Below are 26,672 nucleotides of genomic sequence, written 5' to 3'. Positions count from 1 at the left end.
TTGAAACAATGCACCAAACTGAAGAAACACCCTCCTGAGGTATCCCTCAAGTTCTCTGTCAAAAGGATCTCTAAGCTCTGTTTAGGGAGTCTTACCACCTCTGGATAGACAAAGCCGTGTTGCAACTGCTCTCCCACAGGACTGTTGCGCAGTGGATCCAGACCAAAAATAGCATGAAAGCAGTGTTCACTTCGAGAAACAGCGTCCCCGCCCTCATGCAGCCTTTCTCAAGTTAAACCAGCAGCCTCCAGTAGTGACGTCCCCCACTCAAGGTAAGGAGTCCACACAGTGGAGTATGAAACCGGAGGGCCGGTAACAACGTCCAGTGCGCATGTCACCAACACCCTGTAATATGACTAGGTGTTCTAACGTCCCGATTGGAGAAATGCTTGTCAGAGTTGTGCATCACAGCACGCCTAAAGAGCACCCCTCTTAGCCCTATCTTGATATAAGGCTGGATCCATCACTGGTCTAGCAACATGATAGTGCCAGACACAAGAGGACAAAGTGTACTAATAACATTGTTAATATGCAGGGACAAGACTTGATACCACCTCTTTATTAGACAACTTGCCATGAAAGAGGCTAGAACTTACTCACATCAGACAAGGGATTTAGTCAAACTGTAATAGGCATGGGAGACCCAGCGTCATTCAGTGTTATATAACCCAATACTCCCAAGAGATTTACATGATTATATTATCCACAGCTTTAAAAAGCCAATCAATGAAAAGTAATTCTTCTTTACACAGCACCCCTCCCTAACTACCTCCATGATACCTACCAGGCAAAGGGTAGGGGAAGTGGGAGAGATTTATAGTCTTGTTTGGGGTGTCTTTGCTTCCTCCTGGTGGCCAGGTAGAGTAATTAACATAGGTTAGAAAGTTTTATGGACTCTCACTGCCAATAGAAGGAAATTAGTATTTTTAAAAAAATGTGACAATGAATTATCAAGTCTTAAAAAAAGATTGCGATTGAGTTGTGCAAATAAAATAATTTTCTTCAGTTCTATAATTTGTTAATTTCTATACTTGTGCACTGAAAAGTTTTACAATAATCCTTCTATCTTTAAAAAAAGTTTAGCTTTGTTTTACCTCAGCCACACAACGTAGATAATTTCCTTGGAGATAGTAACTATGTTTGGCAGGCAGGTCATCCATGCTCCACACCTGGTCTGAATAGTTGTCATGCTCTTCCATGATATATTTGCCTGACATGGTGACTGGAGGAAGGTTAAGACTTGCAGATGGAGGAATAGTTGACATATCGGTTGCAGAAACTTTTGAAGTAAAACGTAACCTGTGGTTTGGCAGCTCAAAAGTAAATCTAGTTTGGGCACCTATTGAAAACCAAAACAAATACTAAATCACAGAAAGTCAAAATAAATAATTGAAAAGATTTCTGTTTTTGAAACATTATCATCATTATTTAATATGTGGTATTGCAATAGTATACATAAATATATAATTATAACTAACATTGTAAATGTTAGAAACTATAAATGTGTATTTAATTATACCAGTCATTCCATGGCTTCTCATTCTCCCCATCTTGTACTCTGCTTTTAGTGATGGCAAAAGTGCTGCTCCAATAGCAATGCCATCCAAAACAGCACTGAATTTCAAAACAATGGGCTTTTTCTCTAGACCTTCTGGAAGCTGGGGAAACTCATTGGTTTCTACCGGGGTTTGGTTTACACTTGTTGGTGTCTTCTCAGAAAGCAGTGGAGTTGCAATGTCCTCTCTAGGTGGTGGTACTCTGGCAAAGGAAGAGATGCGTATGATAAAAATTAACGATACACTTTCACATGTAAATCATATATAGCTGATGCAATATAAGTGAAAAGTAATGAAGTACTTATACTTTAACGGGACAGAACAGTCAAAATTAAAACTCAAATTTACTTAAATTATCACGTTTTACTCTCTTTGTATCCTTCACTGAATAGTAAACCTATGTAGGCTCAAGAGCAGCAATACAAAACTGGGAGCTAGTTGAACAAAATTTCGGTGAGCCAATGACAATAGGCATATGTGTGTAGCTATCAAACATCGGCTAGCTCCCAGTAGTGGATTACTGCTCCTGAGCCTACCTATGTATGCTTTTCAGCAAAGGATACCAAGAGAACAAAACACAATTAAAATCAGGAGTACATTGGAAAGTTGTTTAAAATTGCATGCTCTAACTGAATCACAAAAGTTTAATTTGGACTTTACTGTCGATTTAAGTAAACCTGACACAAAATTGCCACAACTAATGCTTTCAATATTTCCATAGCAATGTATGTCAATCATTTTTACAGGACTCATTCAAATTTAAAGAGATAATAAAGACCTTGGCAAGCCCTGCAATAATTTAAAATGGTGGGTGAGATTGCAAATCTTTTGAATGCAATAAGGCATTGTTTGCTGCAATTGTTTCTCGATCTCCAAACTCCAGCCACCATTTGCCTTATTTTAAGGAGTTAATTCGGACTTGTTTCTGGAGTAGACACAGTGAGGCATGGTCATTTGGTTGCAAAATCACCACTATTTTGCAGTTTCTTTTCTGATAATCTCTGCTGAAAATATGTGACAGAGTTAGGATTGTAAAGCTTGCCACACACTCTTCCAGTTGTTACACTGAAAACCTCCTACTTTTCAGACTTAAAGGAAATACAAAATAAGGGACAATTAAATAATAAAATTATATTGCAATGCTGTTTTAGTATACACAATTCAACATTTTATATTAATATCTTAATCCCTTAACGACCACGACGTATCCTGTAATAATAGCGCAGGTCTCGCTGCCAGACCCTCCCTCCCTCCTGCAGGCTATTGAGAAAACAATACCCATGGAAAGACGAGCAACATTGTTAAGGGGTTAAAGTATTTCCTGTCTCATGTATTCCACCTGTTGAATATAGGTTGTAGAACTTAGCCCATAATGTAATATGATTTTGATTTTACGCTTTAAGAAAACCAAGGAAAAGGCCTAGACCAGTGACTCTCAACCAGGGTGTCTAGTGTCACACATTACTAGTATTGGTGGTTAAAACAAATATACATATTGATAACTTATCTATGCTTACCTTGTCTGAACATAAAAACAAGCTTAAGTGCGATTTGAGGGAAAAATACTGTACATAATATTGCCTGTATATCATTTTGAGCATACAAAACTTATGAAAAGTGAATCGGTGGTGTTTCATGAATTTTAAAAATGTGCAATCTATATGAGAGAGAGGGTTAAAATCACAGGTGCAGATAAATTGATTTAACCTCTCTTCGCTACCAGAGGATTTCAAATTGACCATAATGTGGTAATAACCTTAAAGGGACAGTCAACACCAGAATTGTTGTTGTTTTAAAAGATAATCCCTTTATTACCCATTACCCAGTTTCGCCTAACCAACACAGTTATAATAATACACGTCTTACCTCTGTGATTACCTTGTATCTAAGCCTCAGCAGACTGCCCCTTATTTCAGTTCTTTTGACAGACTTGCATTTTAGCCAATCAGTGCTCATGCCTCAGTAAATTCACGTGCATGAGCTCAATGTCATCTATATGAAACACCTGAACTAATGCCCTCTAGTGGTGAAAAACTGTCAAAATGCATTTAGATTAGAGGCAGCCTTCAAGGTCTTAGAAATTAGCATATGAACCTCCTAGGTTTAGCTTTCAACTAAGAATACCAAGAGAACAAAGCAAAATTGGTGATAAAAGTAAATTGGAAAGTTGTTTAAAATGACATGCCCTATTTGAATCAAGTTTTTTTTATGAACTTGACTGTCCCTTTAAGTCATTGAAATCAAGGTGTTAAAGGGACATTAAACACTAAGGGCCAGATTACAAGTGGAGTGCTAATTTATTAAGCGCCCGCAGACAGGCAAATTTGCCCATTTGCGGGTGCACGATAAATAACCAGCCATTACAAGTGGCTGGTTATTGCTACCGGAAGCTCGCAGTAGCAATTAGCGCTAATAAAATTAACCAGAGACAAAATCAATTGTGATATACTTTAATAACAAATATATATTTTGGGGTCTAAAGGGAGCGGGTGTGGGGTGCTGAAAAGTGCCTTTACATTGTAGTCTATGAGAACTTTGTGTTCCCAGTTAATATATAGGTATATGCTTATATACATATATATTTTTGTGTTAATATGTGTATATAAACAAATTAACACAAATATATATGTATATAAGCATATACATATATACTAACAATTTACTGATATTGTTGCACTTTTTACCCCCTTCGATGCGCAAGGTTCTCATGCCGTGTCTGACGAAAAGAGAACAAGTCTCCTATTGAGCCTATGGAAGCACGCTCTCATGAGCGCAATGCTTCCCAGCTCGTGTTCCCATTGCTGTCAACTTGAAATACTGGTATTACTCAGTGGAGCACCCCACTTGTAATTTGGCCCTAAAAAAAAAATTCATGCACATCCCTCAAAATTTGGGTGCAGCCATTTTAGAACCTAGGATTCACTGCTGGTATCTGAAGGAGAGTTGCTCCACACATGCAAACTTGTCAGCACTAGAAAGCAATGAAAGCTAGATTTTCTCTCAATACTATTCTTAAAAAATTTATTTAGTGCTTAAAGGGACATGAAACCCATTTTCTTTCTTTCATGATTCAGACAGATCATACAATCTTAAACAACCTACTTTTTAAATATACTTCTATTATCAAATTTGCTTAATTCTCTTAGTAACCTTTGTTGAAAGAGAATCAATGCACTACTGGGAGATAGCTGAACACATTGGGTGAAGCAGTGACAAGAGACATAGGTGCACCCACCAATCAGCAGTTAACACCCAGTAGTGCTTTCTTGCTCTTGAGCCTACCAAGGAATGCTATTTTTTTTTTTTTTACAAAGGATACCAAAAGAACAAATGAAATCATATAATAGAGGTAAATTGGAAAGATGATTTAAAATAAATTGTATGTTCATGTTGCCTTTAAATTGTATGCATTTCTTTATTTAAAATATATATATACAGTATATTACTTCGGTACGACAAGGAGGAAATGCAATCTGACTAGACATTCTCTTTATCTCCTTTGTGCTGTGTGTATATTTTTTATTGTATGTGAATAGTTAGAAATATTCCCATAAAAAACACACGCTTTAATATAATATCATCAATTAAAAGAAAATATAACTTATAGATTAAAAAAAACCCAGTAAAAAACACAAATAAAGGGAAACAAAGAGTTATTGTCAGATTTACTACATCAAGCCATAGTTTAGTGACACTGTAAGATGCACTACTGACAATGTGATGAGAGAACAGACTGGAGGAATAACCCTGCAGTGCTCTCTCCAGTTACACTAATTCTCATGTTATACCAGCAGATCACCTGCTGAGCCTACATTCTCCAGGGAGGGAACTTACATGGTAGATGGCTGTCTGATGAGATCGGAGATCTGCTTGGAGAGCTGGTGAGAGCTGCGCACCATCATGCTGTGCAGAGTTGCTGGGTGCTGTGGAATATTGATGCTGATTGCTCCCACTTTGAAAACAGCAGCATTACTTGTACGCAGGCCTCTTTGGGCGCTATAAAGCGCCTGGGATTTGGCAATGCTGCATTTTACCACAGTTCTGAATAAAAAAGAAAGCTATTAATTTGTATTATGGTTCTGATGCATTCACCTCATGATCGCTATTTCAATACCTTAATTCATGCTTCTTATAATATTACAATTTCTACATGATGAAGATCATTTATGTAGGGGTTAACCAAATCTATTAGCAAGATTATAGTTGACCAGTATTATAGAGTCAAGCACATTTTAAACTAATATACATCAAATCACATTACATTGTTACTATTAAACATGATCTGATGGGGTTATTTTAACCTTGAAAACAAAAATGTATTTAAACACAAAAACAAGAGACACTCACACAAAACTAACTCACTCATTACTTTACCTGTTTTAAATGTACTACATTACTATAATCTACCGACCTGCACTTTTAAAACTGTCAGGCATTAGATATAATAATGGGAAATAAACCAACAAACAAAACAACTAATAACAACACATCACAGTACCACAACTACTGAACATTTAAGTTATAGACACATACAGAAACTCTTGTTTGGCTGTGCTTGTTGGAGAGGTAGGGAAATCCTCCAATCTAAAGATGAAGTTTGAAGAGAAAGCAAGAAAAAAAAAAGAAAAGAAAAAGAAAGAAACCGAAACAAGAATAAATATCCATGCAGAAGTAGACACTGTAGCAACCATATGACGAAGTGGACACAGTAAAGTATGTTCACAATATGACAAAACAAATTAAATGTTTTAGTTTTTACCAATTCTCTAAACAAAGAGTTAAACAATATATCAAATTTGTCAGCTGATCAGGAACAACTTATAGATACCTATGCCCACTTTAGAATATCATGCTGTCATATTGAGGTTAAGCAGCATTTAGTAACAGAAAAAATAATATGGAAAAGTGCATGTATATTTAATTACTAATCTGATTATGGTTTGCATCTCACTAACAAAGTGTAGTGTGGTCATAATTCATGCATTATTGATGGAACCAACAATGCTATGTATATATTCTACTCCAACAGGTATTATCCAATAAAAATGTAGCAAAAGAGCAAGTTTACATTTGTCTCTATAATGCATTGCAGGTCCCTCAAGCAATAAAAAATGTAAACGGTATATAAATAAGGCAGCATTCAAAATAAATGTACTAAAGCAACAAAATCCCCAAAATCTATAAGCCACATTTTATTTTATAGTTATAGATAAAAATATGTTCTACTTTGTTCTAGTGGGATCATTTTATAAAAATGTGCATTATAACAGGCCAATGAAAAGATTTTGTGATACCACAGTTTTTGGGGAAACATAAGGCAATTTACTATAAAACAATTAGCAAAACAGTATTGCATCAAATACTTTTATTCAAACATCTAAATGATTATATATGTCTTGCAACTGTAAGCTCATCGTGTGTATTGATATGTTTTTTTTAAATAACATGAGTAAAGGATTTAAAGAGGATAATTGTAAATTAAAAACAAAGACATATTTAAATATATTACATATATTTTTAAGAAAATAAGGATGAACTTACTGAATATTTGGAGTAATACCCTCCAAAAGAACAATATTTACACCGCCAATATGGGCTGTAGCACAAGTTTCTGTCATTTTCTGGTGTAAAACATCTATGGTGAAAATTAAACAAATAAATACATTAATAAATAGAGCTCACACTTCAAAATGAAGACATTGCTTTACTCATAATAATAAATTATTTTCAAATCTAAAAAAAAAAACTAAATAGACTGGGTAAATGTTAAACTATCTAAAACATGTAGCGATAAACAGTAAAAAAAACAAAAAGTTACATTGCTCTGTTTTTATTATAAACCCTTTACCTTACCGTTACAATGAGTCATATACATCGATAAGTGCCTTCACATCAATAATATTTTAATTTAAAGAGCCATTACTACAATATTTCACTAAAAATTAGCATGTAATGTGTCCACATATTCTATATGTTTCCTACCTTTCATTTTTTCTTTTAAGGTAAAGCTTCCATGAATTCTCTTAAGCTCAGACTCCATAGTTAGCCCTCCAATATCAGCCTCTAGATGTGTCCGATTAACCATGCCTATTCCAAACACTATCAGAGTAACATGTTGAGGCTCAGCAGCAATAAGGCTGCGTTTCCTCTGATTTCTACTGAAGCTGTTGCTATCTTGCTCATTCTCAAATACCACCTTGCACATTGGCTCTGAGGGACTTCGACCTAAAAACATATGAAAAATACCTTGTATCAGTTTAAGAAAAAAATCCCAAAAGGCAATGATTATGTCTATGACATGTATTTGGTTTGGTACCTGCTGGACAAAATGGCTCTGCAGATTTCTCCAAAAATCCTGTTGGGTCTGAGATAAGCGAGTAGAAGTTCAACAATTTGTACATGTTTTGCCAGCATTCTGCAGAAGGCTCACTTTGTTCTGATACTGTTATGGAGTCAGAGTCATCCATATGAATGGTCATGTGATCTACTGCATCTTTGGAACCCTTTCGAGACACCTTTGAGGTCCTTCTTTCTGATCGCCCCAGGGAGTTCTTGTTCCGAGACTCTTTCTTGTTGTTTTCACTGTTTGCTCTCTTGTTCTTCATATTATTTACTCTGTTTAAACTACCCCGAGAGCTGCGGCTAAAGTCAGAGGAACGGAAATCTCTGTGCTTCCGTGTTTTGAAAGTAGGTGTGGGAGAAGCAGAACCAGCTGTATATCTACTAAGCTTAATATCTGTTTGTGTTGCCTTGATGTCATCTATCATCGTACTGAACTGATGAATTAGACGGACCAGTGCCATGTCTACATGCTGACTTATTGATTGACAAGAGATGGTGAAGTTGCAGTGAAAAGTGTTGTAGTATCGCTTGTTAAGATCATGAAAGGACAGTGCACTAGTGGAGTTTTGTGGTGTACACATGGATTTCTCCATCACCACCGCATTTATGCTAAATGTTTCTAGCATTAGAGCTGGTTTAAACTCAAGTGGAGGTATGTGCATTGCTCCTTGCCTAAGGAAAAAGAAAAGAGTTTGTTAAAAATATTTTAAAAGCAAATATTTATTACTAGAAAAAGTACTTAGGTCAAGGAAAAATGCAAAGAATTTGTAAAAATATTATTAAAACCAAAGATTATCAGATAGCTTTAATGGCTAACAACTAGACTTTACTAATTAAAGACTTTACTAAATGAAATATTGATGCCCATTTAATTAGAGAGCTGTGTGTGGCCACTCAATCTTTACATAAGCCTATAAACACAAAAACCCACCTCTTAATTAAAAAACAAATACATAAATGCCTTAATGCTGACCTTCGGGCTCTTTTGCTTCTTCTTTCTTTTGATGTATCTGAATCAACAATGTCAGCTCTTAAACAGTCCAAAGTACCAGAAAAGGACAAGTGTTCCCCAAAATACATTCTGTAGCTGAGGGGGACAACATCTTGAGACTGAATTCCTGTGTGGCTCAGGAGAGGTTTAAATACAACCTATTATGAGTAGAAAAGATATGTTTATGGTCTGAAACCAGGGACAAACAATGGTCATAAACATTATGTTTACAAATAAATCTGCAGTTAGGGCTGCATCAGTATAACGAATCATGAAATCCTGTATCACTGGTGTGAAGTGAATGAAAGTACAAAAACATGAAAAGTTATTTTAATATAAAATAGGCTGCACATGGAAATCAATGATATGAGTTTCTTTTCTGTTTTGCTAAATACTTGTAAATAAATAGCAAATGTTTGTGTGTTTGTTTTTACCTGGGCATCTGCAAGCTGAACTGCAGGAAAGCCCTGGTTACCTTCTTCAATAGCTGCTATATCATCTTGGCTAGTACTGTGCTGAGAATGGGTTCCATCAAGAGTATTTTGTTCACTGGAAAGCACAGTATTGAAGTCAGAAGCAGATGGAATTGTAGGCAAATTGTGTGTGGTCCCTATAAAAAGAAATTTAAATTTTGTGCAAAATATTAATATAGTTTCAATATAATTTTTGTTAAATATATGGCTCATATGTGCTATTAGAAAAGCAATAAATGATTTTGTTAAAACACAATAAGATTTCACATTTTAATTTGCTATAAAACAATAACCAAAATAAGTTAGTGTCGCACATAAAAAAACTATTTCTTGAAATTGAACTAAAGTTCCGGTTGCCATACAAACAGCACCATGATTAAAGGAAGCATACCCTGAAAAAAATACTTCTATGAACAAATTTACTTTGTTCTCTAGGCAGCCTTTGTGGAAACTTAGCTAATTTTTTGAGAGCATATCAAGGTAGGCCCAAAAGTGTGCATGTGTCTTTAGCGCTATATGGTAGAAGTTTTTGGAAAAATGGCTTTAACAATGTCATATACAGTGCTCAAGCTTTGACAAAGGATACCAAAAAGACTTTATTTAAAAAAGTTAATTTTTTAAAACAGTACTATATCTGAATCATGAAACTTTAATTTTGACTTTCATGTGCCATTAAGTCTACGTATGAGAGTCTCTCTAATGGGGGTAGAAAAAGCAAGATTTCAGGGGTAAATAAACAAGTAAAATAATGTACAATGTAGTTTTTTCTTTGCCATACACACTAATAGTGGAGATTTCAATTTCAGTTTAATACCTATAGAGGTGGGGGAGGGATGATAAAAAATACAATAGTATAAAGTAGTATCTTCATGGAAATAAAAGGATTCATTTAATGATATACAATAACACAATGTCTTCTCTTTAAGGTTGAATAAATATAATTTAAATGGACGATGGTGCATGATTTCTTGACATACACAAACTGATGTATGGATGAATATGTGGATAGAGATTTGACAATGAGCACAAACATTCACTCTATTAAAGGTTTAAGTCACTGATACATTTTCACCTTTGCTGTCAGAGGAAACAGACCTCCTGAGATGTAACACACACAAACATGTTGTGAATAAAAAAAGCAGACCTTGCAATTACGCCTCTAGAATGCACACTCTCCCCATTATAATGATTATCTCTCAATATTGTATATCTGAAGCTCCCGTTAATCCGAACACCTACTTTTGTGAGCAAATACAATTCACAAAGTAAGAAAAAAAGGAAATTTATGCTTACCTGATAAATTTGTTTCTTTTTCGATACGATGAGTCCACGGATTTCATCCTTACTTGTGGGATTACGACTCCTGGTCAGCAGGAGGAGGCAAAGAGCACCACAGCAGAGCTGTATATATAGCTCCTCCCTTCCCTCCCACTCCAGTCATTCGACCGAAGTTAGGAAGAGAAAGGAAAAACCAAGGTGCAGAGGTGTCTGAAGTTTAACAAAATATAAAAACCTGTATTATAAAACAGGGTGGGCCGTGGACTCATCGTATCGAAAAAGAAATAAATTTATCAGGTAAGCATAAATTTCCTTTTCTTTTTCAAGATACGATGAGTCCACGGATTTCATCCTTACTTGTGGGATACAATACCAAAGCTATAGTACACGGATGAAACGGGAGGGACAAGACAGGGAACCTAAACGAAAGGCACCGCAGCTTGAAAACCATCTTCCCAAAAACAGCCTCAGTGGAGGCAAAAGAATCAAAATTGTAAAATATGGAAAAAATGCGAAGAGACGATCAAGTCGTAGCCTTGCAAATCTGTTCAACAGAAGCATCATCTTCAAATGTCCATGAGGAAGCCACAGCCCGAGTGGAATGAGTCTCAATCCATTCAGGAAACTGCTGTTCAACAGTCTCATATGCAAAGCGGATGATACTCTGCAGCCAAAAAGAAAGAGGTAGCCGTAGCCTTCTGACCCCTACGTGTTCCAGAAAAAAACAACAAATAATGAAAATGAATGGCGAAAATCCTTAGTCGCCTAAAAGTAGAACTTCAAAACACGGACTATGTCCAATGGATGTAATAGACGCTCCTTCTCAAAAGAAAGATTGGGACACAAGAAAGGAACAACAATTTCCTAAATAATCTTCTTCACAGAAATAACCTGAGGAAGAAAACCAAGTATAGGTCATAACAACACGATATCCAAAGAAAAACAAGGCAAGGCGAATTTATATGGTAATGTCGAAAACTCAAACACCTTTTGAGCAGAAGAAATGACAACAAAAAATAAAACTTTCCAAGATAACAACTTAATATCAATGGAATGCATAGGTTCAACAGAACCCCTTAGAGAATCTAAAAAAATCAAATTCAAACTCCACGGAGGAGCAATTGGAGAAAACACAGGCCGGACTCTAATCCGAGCCTGCCAAAAGGAATGAACACCTGGGACAGCTGCCAAACGCAGTGGTACCAAGTAGATAAAACAGAGATCTGACCCTAGAAGGAACTCTCCGAAAAAAAAAAAACCCTTAAGGAAAAACAAAATCCTGGGAATCCTGTCTTGCCTCCATGAGGAACCCTGGATTCACACCAGAAAGACATTTAAGCCTCATCTTATGGAAACCATTCTAATGACAGGCTTACAAGCCTGAATAAGGTAACTATGAACAGGATCAAGCGTCCAATCTCCAAGCAAATAGCCAGAGAAACTAGACTTGGGTGAAACTCGCTTGCAGTTGCAGGAAGTCTATAAAAAGACCAGACCCCACCTGAGTCCATACTCTTCAAAATCACGTTCCCTGAGATAATGGAACCTGAATAGACAAGTTTACATAATCTCCGTTCCATTGTCCAAGTATGCTAAACTGCATAGGACTGAATGGAACTAAACAATGAAAATTTAAGTGACAAGGCGCTGCACAGATTATGGACCATATAAGGATAAAATGTTGAGTGGACCTCACCGGGGAATGAACCCTCAGGTTGTTACAGAGCTCTGCCATAGTACCTTAACATGATGAGCCAACTGTCCGGTTAATGTCCGTTGTCAACGCCATTAGCCCGAATACCTCTACCCACTGGGTCATCGAAGGCCGAGAGGTGGACCGAGGGACTAGACCAGAATTACCTTGATTTCCTGACCTCAGTCAGCAAAATCCTCAGTGATATGGAATTCAGCATGATTCCCAAGTAAGTAACCCTTGTGCTTTGGACCAAGGAACACTTCCACCCGTGAGCTCACGGAAGTAGAACACCACGTTTGTGTAAATCTTGCTTGCTTTAAGGATGACCCCTGAATTAGTGATATTAGCTAGATAGGGCGCCATTGCCAAGCCCCGTAACTGAATCACTGCTAACAGCGATCCCAGAGTCTCCGAAAAAACTTGGAACTAAGGCAACCCCGAAAGGAAGGACCACGAACGGGAAGTGTTTACCCAAAAAAGGTAAACCCCAGAACTGGAGACAAGTCTCATGAACGGTACAGGAGAGCACTTGACCCTTGCACAGGTGATATAAGTCAACCTTCCAAGACCAAGGGAAAGAAATGGAACAAATTAATAGTTTCCATCTTGAAGGACAGCACTCTTCTTACAACATGGTCTAAAAAATTCCCATTTTTGAGGAACAACAACCCAACTGGTAACCCTAAATCCAATACCAGTATCAGGACTGGGTCAACCACTCCCAGGACTGAGAGGACTCCTACGCAGTGTAAGAACTTCCCTCCCTATGACTGAGCCACAGACAATTATGAAAGCAGAAACTGCCCCTGAGAGGAAATTATTTGAGCTTGAAACTAAACAAGAGCGAACACGGAAAATCAACCCCTACAAGATCCATCACGGACCGGGGCATGTCCTCCATGCCGTCTATGATTCAACATCAGGGTATGTGTCCACCAACATCCTAGTCTTAGAACACGTATCCGTAAAACAAGGCTCTAACCAAAAGGTTCCCAGAACTGGAACAGAGCCACCTATGCTTCCCACTGGATAACTGGAAGGAAGAAATTGAAATAAAGGAATTAGTCAATAAAAACCGTATCCAGTCCTGGAGTTTATCCAGAACATCCACTGACTAATAGCCCTAGACAACGTATCAAACCAAAATGCCGTCACACCAGTGACGGTAGCAAAGTACACAGTAGGTTGTCATTATATACCCTGGTGAGTGTCCAAAAGACTATCCTCTAAGGGTATAGAAGTTCTCGTAGAAACCTACCCCTTAAACAAACAACGTTTGAGTGCACATTCAAGGAGCAGTAGTTGGATTCAAACCACAAACTTTCTGCTTGCCAGGTAGTTCAGCTAGCCATTATGCTACCAATGCTGGCCCTAAGGAATGATGTCCAGCCTCTTAGCTGATACGTCTATCTTGTAAATATAGGGAATGTCTAAGGTACCAATTTCATCTGAAACTGAGATTCTTAGGAACGTGGAGAAACCCTTCAGAATAGCACAGCGCCTCTAGTATGCTTCTATGTTATGCAAAAATATAGAATGCATCACAACCCCTAGTGTAGGGTGAAGAAAAACGCAGGGCACTGCATGCGGCCATAGAATTGTTAGGATAATTTTGTGGCCATTTTAACAGCCCAAACTGCCAGCGCCGTAGAGTAGTAGTACAACAAGAAAAATACATTTTTAACCAAGTTTTCACATAGGAACGATACCGTTTCTTAGAAAAATAACCCTATTCCTGTGTGTGTTTGATTCATCCTTAGTCACAAAAGATGAACTAACGGGTAAACAGATAAAATTAATTTATTTATAAGGTACACAGAAAAAAACGTTACTGTCTCTTTAAATCTAAAAGTAACTAATTTCTGTGTTGTTGTGTACCATCCTATGTCACAAAGGAGGAAGTAACAAATAAACAGCCGTAAACCTGTAAATAAAGCTTACACAGTAAAACCGTTACTATCACTTTAAATTCTCTTATATCATCCAATTAGAACCTTCTAAATGGAGAGCATTTAGTCTTTGACAAGTGGGGCAGTAGTGCGGCCCATTAGGTTACAACGGCTGGCTTTGCTTGAAATAGCCATTGCGATGTACATAAATCAACCATGTCTTGTGCCCACAATTACATATGCAAGGAACCGCAGAGCACCGCATGGGAACCAGAAAAACATAATTTATGCTTACCTGATAAATGTATTTCTCTTGTGGTGTATCCAGTCCACGGATCATCCATTACTTGTGGGATATTCTCCTTCCCAACAGGAAGTTGCAAGAGGATCACCCACAGCAGAGCTGCTATATAGCTCCTCCCCTAACTGCCATATCCAGTCATTCGACCGAAACAAGCCGAGAAAGGAGAAACCATAGGGTGCAGTGGTGACTGTAGTTTAAATTTAAATTTTGACCTGCCTTAAAAAGACAGGGCGGGCCGTGGACTGGATACACCACAAGAGAAATACATTTATCAGGTAAGCATAAATTATGTTTTCTCTTGTAAGGTGTATCCAGTCCACGGATCATCCATTACTTGTGGGATACCAATACCAAAGCTAAAGTACACGGATGAAGGGAGGGACAAGGCAGGCTTAGATGGAAGGAACCACTGCCTGTAGAACCTTTCTCCCAAAAATAGCCTCCGAAGAAGCAAAAGTATCAAATTTGTAAAATTTTGAAAAGGTATGAAGCGAAGACCAAGTCGCCGCCTTGCAATTCTGTTCAACAGAAGCCTCATTTTTAAAGGCCCAGGTGGAAGCCACAGCTCTAGTACAATGAGCTGTAATCCTTTCAGGGGGCTGCTGTCCAGCAGTCTCATAGGCTAAGCGTATTGCACTCCGAAGCCAAAAAGAAAGAGAGGTTGCTGAAGCTTTTTGACCTCTCCTCTGTCCAGAGTAAACAACAAACAGTGTAGATGTTTGGCGAAAATCTTTAGTAGCTTGTAAGTAAAACTTTAAAGCACGGACCACGTCCAGATTATGTAAAAGGCGTTCCTTCTTTGAAGGATTAGGACACAATGATGGAACAACAATCTCTTGATTGATATTCTTGTTAGAAACTACCTTAGGTAAAAACCCAGGTTTGTACGCAGAACTACTTTATCTGAATGGAAAATCAGATAAGGAGAATCACATTGTAAGGCAGATAACTCAGAGACTCTCTGAGCCGAGGAAATAGCCATCAAAAAAAGAACTTTCCAAGATAAAAGTTTGATATCAATGGAATGAAGGGGTTCAAACGGAACCCCTTGAAGAACTTTAAGAACCAAGTTTAAGCTCCCTGGGGGAGCAACAGGTTTAAACACAGGCTTAATTCTAACCAAAGCCTGACAAAAAGCTTGAACGTCTGGAACTTCTGCCAGACGCTTGTGCAAAAGAATAGACAGAGCAGAAATCTGTCCCTTTAAAGAACTAGCTGATAATCCTTTTTCCAAACCCTCTTGGAGAAAGGACAATATCCTAGGAATCCTAATCTTACTCCATGAGTAATTCTTGGATTCACACCAAAAATGGTATTTACGCCATATCTTATGGTAGATTTTCCTAGTGACAGGCTTCGTGCCTGTATAAGGGTATCAATGACTGACTCGGAGAAGCCACGCTTTGATAAAATCAAGTGTTCAATCTCCATGCAGTCAGTCTCAGAGAAATTAGATTCGGATGATTTAAAGGACCTTGTAGTAGAAGGTCTTGTCTCAGAGGCAGGGTCCATGGTGGAAAGGATGACATGTCCACTAGGTCTGCATACCAGGTCCTGCGTGGCCACGCAGGCACTATCAAGATCACCAATGCTCTCTCCTGTTTGATTTTGGCAATCAGTCGAGGGAGCAGAGGAAACGGTGGAAACACATAAGCCAGGTTGAAGAACCAAGGCGCTGCTAGAACCAATTGAGCAAACACCTCCGGATGGAGTTCCCACTCCCCCGGATGAAAAGTCTGACGACTTAGAAAATCCGCCTCCCAGTTCTCTACACCTGGGATATGGATTGCTGATAGGTGGCAAGAGTGAGTCTCTGCCCAGCGAATTATCTTGGAGACTTCTAACATCGCTAGGGAACTCCTGGTTCCCCCTTGATGGTTGATGTAAGCCACAGTCGTGATGTTGTCCGACTGAAATCTGATGAACCTCAGGGTTGCTAACTGAGGCCAAGCTAGAAGAGCATTGAATATTGCTCTTAACGCCAGAATATTTATTGGGAGGAGTTTCTCCTCCTGAGTCCACGATCCCTGAGCCTTCAGGGAATTCCAGACTGCACCCCAACCTAGAAGGCTGGCATCTATTGTTACAATTGTCCAATCTGGCCTGCGAAAGGTCATACCTTTGGACAGATGGACCCAAGATAGCCACCAGAGAAGAGAATCTCTGGTCTCTTGATCCAGATTTAGCAGAGGGGACAAATCTGTGTAATCCCCATTCCACTGACTGAGCATGCATAGTTGCAGCGGTCTGAGATGTAGGCGCGCAAATGGCACTATGTCCATCGCCACTACCATCAAGCCGATTACTTCCATACACTGAGCCACCGAAGGGCGCGGAATAGAATGAAGAACACGGCAAGATTTTAGAAGCTTTAATAACCTGGATTCTGTCAGGTAAATCTTAATTTTTACAGAATCTATCAGAGTCCCTAGGAAGGAGACTCTTGTGAGTGGGGATAGAGAACTCTTTTCCTCGTTCACCTTCCACCCATGTGACCTGAGAAATGCCAGAACTATGTCCGTATGTGACTTGGCAATCTGAAAGCTTGACGCCTGTATCAGGATGTCGTCCAGATAAGGGGCCACTGATATACCTCGCGGTCTTAGGACCGCCAGAAGCGATCCCAGAACCTTTGTAAAGATTCTTGGAGCTGTAGCTAACCCGAAGGGAAGAGCTACAAATTGGTAATGCCTGTCCAGAAAGGCAAACCTTAGGAACCGATGATGATCTTTGTGAATCGGTATGTGAAGGTAAGCATCCTTCAAATCCACTGTGGTCATGTACTGACCCTCCTGGATCATAGGTAGGGTCGTCCGAATAGTTTCCATTTTGAACGATGGAACTCTGAGGAATTTGTTTAAGATCTTTAGATCCAAAATGGGTCCGAAGGTTCCCTCTTTTTTGGGAACCACAAACAGATTTGAATAAAAACCCTGTCCCTGTTCCGTCAGTGGAACTGGACAGATCATTCCCATAACTAGGAGGTCTTGCACACAGCGTAAGAATGCCTCTTTCTTTATCTGGTTTACAGATAATCTCGAAAGATGAAATCTCCCTTGAGGAGGGGAAGCTTTGAAGTCCAGAAGATATCCCTGAGATATGATCTCCAACGCCCAGGGATCCTGAACATCTCTTGCCCATGCCTGGGCGAAGAGAGAAAGTCTGCCCCCTACTAGATCCGTTACCGGATAGGGGGCCGTTCCTTCATGCTGTCTTAGAGGCAGCAGCAGGCTTTCTGGACTGCTTGCCTTTGTTCCAGGACTGGTTAGGTTTCCAGCCCGGCTTGGATTGAGCAAAAGTTCCCTCTTGTTTTGTAGCAGAGGAAGCTGATGCTGCACCTGCCTTGAAGTTTCGAAATGCACGAAAATTAGACTGTTTGGCCTTTGATTTGGCCCTGTCCTGAGGAAGGGTATGACCCTTACCTCCAGTAATGTCAGCAATAATTTCCTTCAAACCAGGCCCGAATAGGGTCTGCCCCTTGAAGGGAATGTTAAGTAATTTAGAATTTGAAGTCACGTCAGCTGACCAAGATTTAAGCCATAGCGCCCTATGCGCCTGGATGGCGAATCCAGAATTCTTAGCCGTTAGTTTAGTCAAATGAACAATGGCATCAGAAACAAAAGAATTAGCTAGCTTAAGTGTTCTAAGCTTGTCAAGTATTTCAGTCAATGGAGTAGCTGTCTGAAAGGCCTCTTCCAGAGACTCAAACCAGAACGCCGCAGCAGCAGTGACAGGCGCAATGCATGCAAGGGGCTGCAGAATAAAACCTTGTTGAATAAACATTTTCTTAAGGTAACCTTCTAATTTTTTATCCATTGGATCTGAAAAAGCACAACTGTCCTCGACAGGGATAGTGGTACGCTTTGATAAAGTAGAAACTGCTCCCTCCACCTTAGGGACCGTCTGCCATAAGTCCCGTGTGGTGGCGTCTATTGGAAACATTTTTCTAAAAATAGGAGGGGGGGAAAACAGCACACCGGGTCTATCCCACTCCTTATTAATAATTTCTGTAAACCTTTTAGGTATTGGAAAAACATCAGTACACACCGGCACTGCATAGTATTTATCCAGTCTACACAATTTCTCTGGTACTGCAATTGTGTCACAGTCATTCAGAGCAGCTAACACCTCCACAAGCAATACACGGAGGTTCTCAAGCTTAAATTTAAAAGTAGAAATATCTGAATCAGGTTTCCCCGAATCAGAAATGTCACCCACAGACTGAAGCTCTCCTTCCTCAGATTCTGCATATTGTGACGCAGTATCAGACATGGGCCTTAAGGCATCTGCGCGCTCTGTACTACGTCTAACCCCAGAGCTATCGCGCTTTCCTCCGAATTCAGGCAGTCTGGCTAATACCGCTGACAGGGTATTATCCATGATTGCCGCCATGTCCTGCAAAGTAATCGCTATGGGCGTCTTTGATGTACTTGGCGCCATTTTAGCGTGAGTCCCTTGAGAGGGGGAGTCAAAGGATCTGACACGTGGGGAGAGTTAGTCGGCATAACTTCCCCCTCGCCAGAATCCTCTGGTGATAAATTTTTTAAAGATAAAAGCTGATCTTTATTGTTTAAAGTGAAATCAATACATTTAGTACATATTCCCATATGGGGTTTCACCATGGCTTTTAAACATAATGAACAAGGAGTTTCCACTATGTCAGACATGTTTATACAGACTAGCAATGAGACTAGCAAGTTTGGAAAACACTTTACATCAAGTTAAACAAGCAATATAAAAATCGTTACTGTGCCTTTAAGGGAAACAAATTTTGCTAAAATTTGAAATAACAGTGAAAAAAGACAGTTAAACTAACGAAATTTTTACAGTGTATGTAACAAGTTAGCAGAGCATTGCACCTACTTGCAAATGGATGATTAACCCCTTAATACAAAAAACGGATTAACAAATTAAAAAAAAAACGTTTTTTTTTTTTTTTTTAAACAGTCACAAGAACTGCCACAGCTTCACTGTGGCTTTACCTTCCTCAATATATGACTTTTGAAGCCTTTTGAGCCCTTCAGAGATGTCCTAAAGCATGCAGGGGACTGCTGAGGGAGGCTGAATGTCTCTGTCTGTAATTTTAACTAGGCCCCTCCCACTCATATTACAACAGTGGAAAGCCTCAGGAAACTGTTTCTAGGCAAAAATCAAGCCAGCCATGTGGAAAAAACTAGGCCCCAATAAGTTTTATCACCAAAGCATATATAAAAACGATTACACATGCCAGCAAACGTTTTATATTGCACATTAATCAGAGTATATACCTCTGATAGCAAGCCTGATACTAGTCGCTATTAAATCACTGTATTTAGGCTTAACTTACATTAATCCGGTATCAGCAGCTTTTTTTCTAGAAAATTCCATCCCTAGAAAAACTTAAACTGCACATACCTTATTGCAGGATAACCTGCACACCATTCTCCCTCTGAAGTTACCTCACTCCTCAGACATATGTGAGAACAGCAGTGGATCTTAGTTACTTCTGCTAAGATCATAGAAAAATGCAGGCAGATTCTTCTTCTAAATGCTGCCTGAGATAAAATAGTACAACTCCGGTACCATTTAAAAACAAACTTTTGATTGAAGAAAAAACTAACTATATTACACCACTTTCCTCTTACTACCTCCAGCTATGTTGAGAGCTTGCAAGAGAATGACTGGATATGGCAGTTAGGGGAGGAGCTATATAGCAGCTCTGCTGTGGGTGATCCTCTTGCAACTTCCTGTTGGGAAGGAGAATATCCCACAAGTAATGGATGATCCGTGGACTGGATACACCTTACAAGAGAAACATACTTTATGTGTGCACTTATAAGTACAAAACATTAAACAGCAAATACATGAAACAGCTGAAAGGCATCAAATAAAAACGTTACTTAACAACAGAAAAAGAACGTTATTTTGTATGTGCTACTTTATCTAACTAACACAGGCAAAGAGAATGACTGGGTTGGGAGGGGAGGGAAGAGCTATTTATACAGCTTTGCTGTGGTGCTCTTTGCCTCCTCCTGCTGACCAGGAGGCGTAATCCCACAAGTAAGGATGAAGTCCGTGGACTCATTGTATCTTGAAAAAGAAAAGATGATTTCCCACCCTTATTTTCAAGCTGTTGTTCCCAACAAATCTATGAAATGCAAAGCCGATAAACTAGGATGTAAAACCAATTAACACAAAATATGGCTGCATCCTAAACTTTGTAACTGGCTATAGGTAAGAGCAATGTGGGTGTGGTGAGATTTTAAACGGACATTGTACACTTGAGTTTTCATTGCATAAATGTTTTGTAGATAATCCATTTATAAAGACCATCTGGGGGTATTTTTGTAAAAATGTATAGTTGTGTTTATTTGTAAATAACATTGTGCTGATTTTCAGACTCTTAACCAAGCCCCAAAGTTTTAGATGTATACTGATGTGTACAGTCTTCAGCTTGCTCCTGTTTGTGTAAAGGGTATTTTCATATGCAGGGGAGGTAGGAGGGGGAGTGTGTCTGCTGTTCTTGCTTTACCAGCCCCTTTCACTGGGTGTCTGAGCCTAACCTCATCAACGGTGCTAAACTGGGAGCTTCCGAGTACATTTTTAAAAGGTTTTATATTGGGTCATTATATCAGTATTTGTGCATATTCTTCTTCATAGTATTGTCTATTCCATATACTGTCCCTTTAAGGAATACTCATGTAATTGAAGTGCTTTAGATTTAAAATAATTGCTTACTAATATAAACAATATTAAAATTGACAAATGATTCATTTTTACAAGAAAAGAATAAAATATCCCGTAGTATTGTCTTCTAAAGCAGCACTGAAGCTTGTATGTTTAACTGTGCCTATAAATGATTAAATAGACACAATATACAGCAGTGGTTGGCAGAATCCCTTAATGTCTAGGTGCCATTTTAGCACCACTAATAGTGAAGAAAACCTTATTTGTTCCTACAGTATATCAATACCTGTTGGAAGGCTGTTGTGTCCAGACTTGATCATTGGTGACTCCTGTACCACACTGCCTCTATTACCCACTGCATTTGACATCCAGTTATAGAAGCTCACAGAGGATGGTTCAGACAACAAAGGATGTTCTGATAACATTTCTGTGGCCACAGGATTCCCTGTATCAATAAACCAGGAGAGATTTCAGATAATTTTTAGGTCTATAAAAACCCTTAAGCTGCTTTTAGAACAGAAAACCATCAGATCTGCTGCATAGTAAAGTTCCCATAAAAGAAATGTAGTCCTCAGCAGTGCAGACGATATCCATAGAACATAGCTAAGAATGGCGTTTTACTTTTGAACAGAAGGGCCACTTAAAGTATCTCACAGGGCTTTTTGCAGAGTTTTAAAAAATCGAGGCCATTTTAGTCCATGAGAATAGTCCATGAGAATACACCTAGCAAACATGTTTTTGTGTTGCTTTTTTTAGTGGCTTTACACCAAAACTTCATGTATACTTTCCCCTAAGAAAATTTAACAAAGATATTCTAAATCCATCACAGTCATCACAACATTTCTGGAATCCTTGCATTATATTATAACTGATCTCATTCAAATGACAAATGTAGCTAATTGCATGGCTTGACTGAAAGGTTAAATTTTGCGTATGCTCACTTCACATATTAAACAAAACTGTTTTGTTATTTATAAGGACACTAGTCCTAAAGCCGGTTCACACGGGCCATTTTTTGCAGTACAGCAGTCCCACCCCTTGCTCTCTCTCCCCCTCTCTTTTGAGCTCTCTCGCTCCACCTCTCTTTTGCTCTCTCTCTCCCTCTCCCTCTCTTTTGCGCTCTATCGCTCCACCTCTCTTTTGCTCTCCCTCTCCCATCTCTCTTTTATTCTCTCCCCTTTATTTTGCTCTCCCTCTCCCATCTCTCTTTTATTCTCTCCCCTTTATTTTGCTCTCTCTCTCTCTCTTCCCCCTCTCTTTTGCTCTCTCTCTCCCCCCCTCTTTTGCTCGCTCTCTCTCCCCTCTTTTGCCCTCTCTCTCCCTCCCTTCTGCTCTCTCTATCCCCCCTCTTTAGAGCTCTCTCTCTCGGCCGGTCGGCCACGTCATCCAGCCCTGCCTGACCCAGTCCACGCCACGCCCACTCGGCCCCGCCCATGTCACGCCTGCCTGGCCCCGTCACACCTACCATTCCTGTGGCAGATCAGATGCCAGGTCAGTTGGATTAAGGCCAGGTGTGTTTGTCCTTTCACGCAGTCTCTACTGCGCATGACAGCTTCGAACAAACACACTTGGCCTTTTATATTATAGGATTCCAAAAAAAACCTGCAAAAATTGCAAAGGGTTAATGGTAGTGTCTCTAAGGAGCTTAATGCCTTGCAGCTTCTGACCGTCGCTGAGCCAATCAAAAGCAGCATTTGATTGACCCCACCAATCAACAATAGCTGTTATGCTTTACTTTTGCAATGACCTATTCAATTTAACTTCTGTGAAGTAGGTCTAGGAAATCTCTCCAAATTCCACTTGGGAATCATATAAAATGCTTGTTTATTACAGCTTTTACACGTTTAACCAGATATTCCTTTAATACTGTATACGCAACTTGATCATGTTTAATTTTTTTGTTTTTTCTTATTAAAGGGACATGAAACCCAAAATTTTTCTTGATAATTCAGATAGATCATACAATTTTAAACAACTTTTCAATTTACTTCTATTATCTAATTTGCTTCAATATATTTGCATCCTCTGTTGAGGCAGCAGTTTTGCACTACTGGGAGCTAGCTGAAAGCCAATGACAAGAGCAATAAATACATGCAGCCACCAATCAGCAGCTTTTGAGCCTACCTAGGTATATTTTTCAGCAAATTTGTCAAAGAGAATAATACAAATTAGATAATAGAAACACATTTGAAAGCTATTTAAAATTGCATGCTCTGAATCATGAAAGAGAAAAGGGTCCCTTTAAATTTAAAACAGAGGGTATGCAAATAGATTGGAATGGTTTAGAAAGGGAAAACAAAAATCACCCGAAATGCATATTATGTTTTCACACAGCTCTTCCAATGACCTGGAATGTCAGAACCAATACCTATTCGTTATTATTTTAGAAGTTTCTACCTTAAAGCTAAATAGACAAATTAGACAACATATAGCACTGTGCAAGGGGTCTAGGAATTTATGATGGAGTAGAATTAAGAATCCATTAGAAATAATCCATCCCCCCAAAAAAATGTATCTGCCGGATTTTATGATTGCAATTTACTAAAAAAATGAATTATATATTTTGAACTATTTGCATTTGTCTCGCTGTCATGGATAATAAATTTAGCTTATTTATTGGGCAACTTTCACTTGCCATAAAATCCTCAATTTATCATATGCACCTCAACATACAGGACAGAATGGACACAACAAATATAGGCGACACAGTCTAATGGTTTATGAAATGGAGTGTTTACATGAACTGAAGAGCTTTACAGACAATGCAATGTAACAAATGTCTTAACAATTTAGAGAAAAAGGAGACAGTTTACGTAAGTACTTTCAAAAAGACAAAATAGATACTGTTATAAAAAAAAAAGAAATGCACATATTCTGATCTCATAATAGATGTCTTAAATAATCTGTCTTGCAAATTTGCTTAAAAACCCAACTTAAGAGCCACTACAAAATACACACTGAAAATGTATACTTTATATGGCATATTTACATAACAACCTATTAATATTTAACCCATTAAGGACTGGGAATTTCAGAGAAAAACTTGCAGAAAAGAAATGTTTACCTATCAAAACACTATATTTTTTAGTAGACAACCAAAGGTATTATTCTAGGCCCATTTTGGTATATTTCATGCCACCGCTTTGCCGACAAATGCGATCATATTAAAAAATTGTTAAAGGGACAGTCAAGTCCAAAAAAAACTTTCATGTTTCAAATAGGGCATGTAATTTTAAACAACTTTCCAATTTACTTTTATCACCAATTTTGCTTTGTTCTTTTGGTATTCTTAGTTGAAAGCTAGACCTAGGAAGGCTCATATGATAATTTCTAAGCCCTTGAAGGCCGCCTCTAATCACATGCTTTTGTATTTGCTTTACACAGCAGGGGAGAGCTAGTTCAGGTAAACCCTATAGATAACATTGTGAGCACGCCCGTGGGTTGTGGCAGACACTGCACTAATTGGCTAAAATGAAAGTCAATAGATAATAAATAAAATGTCATGTGATCAAGAGGCTGTCAGAAGATGCTTAGATACAAGATAATCACAGAGGTAAAAAGTGTATTATTATAAACGTGTTAGTTATGCAAAACTGGGGAATGGGTAATAAAGGGATTATCTATCTTTTAAAACAACAAAAATTCTGGTGTTGACTGTCCCTTTAACTTTTTCACAAACGTTGAGCTTCTCACAGAAATGAATTACATACCGCTTGTGCAGTCATAACAAAAAATGGTTGTAAAAGCTTCTCTGGGATTGTTCAGAAATAGACATGCGTGGCTTTTCCATTGTGTTTTTGTAAATAGAAGGTTGTTAATTGCAGCTACAAAGCACAATTCTGAAATTTCTGTCAGTAAAGGGGTTAATAAGGTAGCTTGTAATGTTAATGTTAACTGGCAGAAGTCAGGTTGAGCACTTCTCTCTTTTTATATATGCAAATTATCACTCTTGGGAAAGTCTCCCTAAGCGTGATGCAGGAATCCAGACGTGGACCCTTTGCTCAGTGTGCCTAGAAGGATATGGCTGCACCTCACTGAAGAGGCCCACAATAGGCCGAAATGTACGTCTGGAGTTTTGCCGTTTCTCTTGTTCAGAGAGGGATTGCCTGGTATTTCGGGGCTGGACTGCACTGTTAAGTCAGGATCAGACTGATATGCTACAGGAGAGTTCTTCTCTTTGAAAGGCACATGTTGAGCAAAAAAAGAGGCTGCTTCTTGGGTGGTAACTAGCCATAGAACAAGCTATTATGCTATTGTTCGTTCCCAGGTTGAGCGCTTCTCTCATGCAGATTTAAAGATTTACCCCCCCCCCATTAATTTTTTGCACTGTAGTGATCCCTCCTTAACCCTCCAACCTCCCTGATCCCTCACAAACAGCTATCTAACCCTCCGCCCTCTAACTAGTGTCAGTCATCTTTGCTAATGACAGCTGTCTGCTAGTACCCAGTTTATATATTTATCTAAATATATTTATAATTTTTATTAATTTATTATTAAAAGAAAATTTTTTAGTAGTGTAGCCCAACATCCCCCTTCAGTCCCGCCCGTGCAGTGTAGTAGATACTCTGCCCTCCTGGTAAAATATTACCTGGAGCATAGGGATCCCTCCCCTTCCTCCCCATCTCACCCCCCTCTGATGATGGGTGAGTGTCACTGTTTGCATCAGTGATCTGACTTATCTGACATGGTAAAGGAAGCACAATCAGTAAAATCTGTTTACTGACCCTTTAGTTGGCACAGGACAAGGTAACTTCAACAAGGATTTATACAGGCAAATAATGCAAAAGACAGTGTTTAGCAGCATATATATTATAGATGCAACCTTACTAAAAACAAAAAGTGTACCTGTTCTAGTAAGGGAACCACTTTTAGCAGCTGCTGCATTTCTTTGTGGTGTCCCTTCTAGCAGATTGTGTAAACTTGGGAAACTCCCTGTAAGGTAACTCAAGAGACTTTCTTTCCTTGGACTTTCTTTCACAGGCAATCCAGAGCGACTCACATGTGCAGGAGAATCATTGGCTGTGTCACCGCTAGTGTAACTCAAGGACTGATATGGATGTATCCCCTGAAATACAAAAACAAACCAGACTGTGAAAAATGGCACTGAACTATATGATTATAAATCTAAGAATAAAACTAAATTCATACTTACCAATAAATACATTTCTTCACATTTTGTAATAGTCTTAGCCAAGACAGGTGAGCTAGTACTAACATTACCCTCATGCAACCACCTGGATTCTGAGGAAGCTAGGTCAGTAAGACCTTATTTTCAAATATATAATGAAACATAGCCCTTTTCCATGACAGCATACTGAGACTCAGAAGTGTTTATGTACAAATGTACAAATATTGTAGGCTTTAAATATTTGTCTGACATGTACTACTACTTCCAAACCAGCATTAAAGGGATCAAGCCACATAAAATATCTAATAAAACATCTATTGTTCCTTAAAGGGACACTCAAGTCAAAATT

At 38.7% G+C, this 26,672-nt stretch overlaps 1 protein-coding gene across 8 annotated transcripts in view; it reads right to left on the bottom strand.

Annotated features, from left to right (window-relative positions):
* BLTP1 (bridge-like lipid transfer protein family member 1) overlaps positions 1-26,672 on the bottom strand; it is a 1,044,923-nt gene that overhangs the window by 375,851 nt on the left and 642,400 nt on the right. For 6 of the 8 annotated variants that reach the window (XM_053703615.1, XM_053703613.1, XM_053703617.1 and 3 more), the window contains 11 exons: positions 26,041-26,260; positions 21,482-21,640; positions 9,324-9,499; positions 8,872-9,047; positions 7,873-8,570; positions 7,539-7,781; positions 7,098-7,191; positions 6,090-6,140; positions 5,391-5,597; positions 1,520-1,758; positions 1,095-1,339 (listed from right to left, as the gene is read on the bottom strand). In XM_053703615.1, coding sequence (XP_053559590.1) covers positions 1,095-1,339; positions 1,520-1,758; positions 5,391-5,597; positions 6,090-6,140; positions 7,098-7,191; positions 7,539-7,781; positions 7,873-8,570; positions 8,872-9,047; positions 9,324-9,499; positions 21,482-21,640; positions 26,041-26,260 — 2,508 coding nt within the window. The remainder of the gene's footprint in view (positions 1-1,094; positions 1,340-1,519; positions 1,759-5,390; positions 5,598-6,089; positions 6,141-7,097; positions 7,192-7,538; positions 7,782-7,872; positions 8,571-8,871; positions 9,048-9,323; positions 9,500-21,481; positions 21,641-26,040; positions 26,261-26,672) is intronic. The other 2 variants (XM_053703616.1, XM_053703618.1) reach the window with 2 other exon arrangements.

The sequence above is a fragment of the Bombina bombina genome, chromosome 2 (genome assembly GCF_027579735.1).
Source record: "Bombina bombina isolate aBomBom1 chromosome 2, aBomBom1.pri, whole genome shotgun sequence".
NCBI lineage: Eukaryota > Metazoa > Chordata > Amphibia > Anura > Bombinatoridae > Bombina > Bombina bombina.
This window is presented reverse-complemented; position numbering and strand designations above follow the sequence as displayed.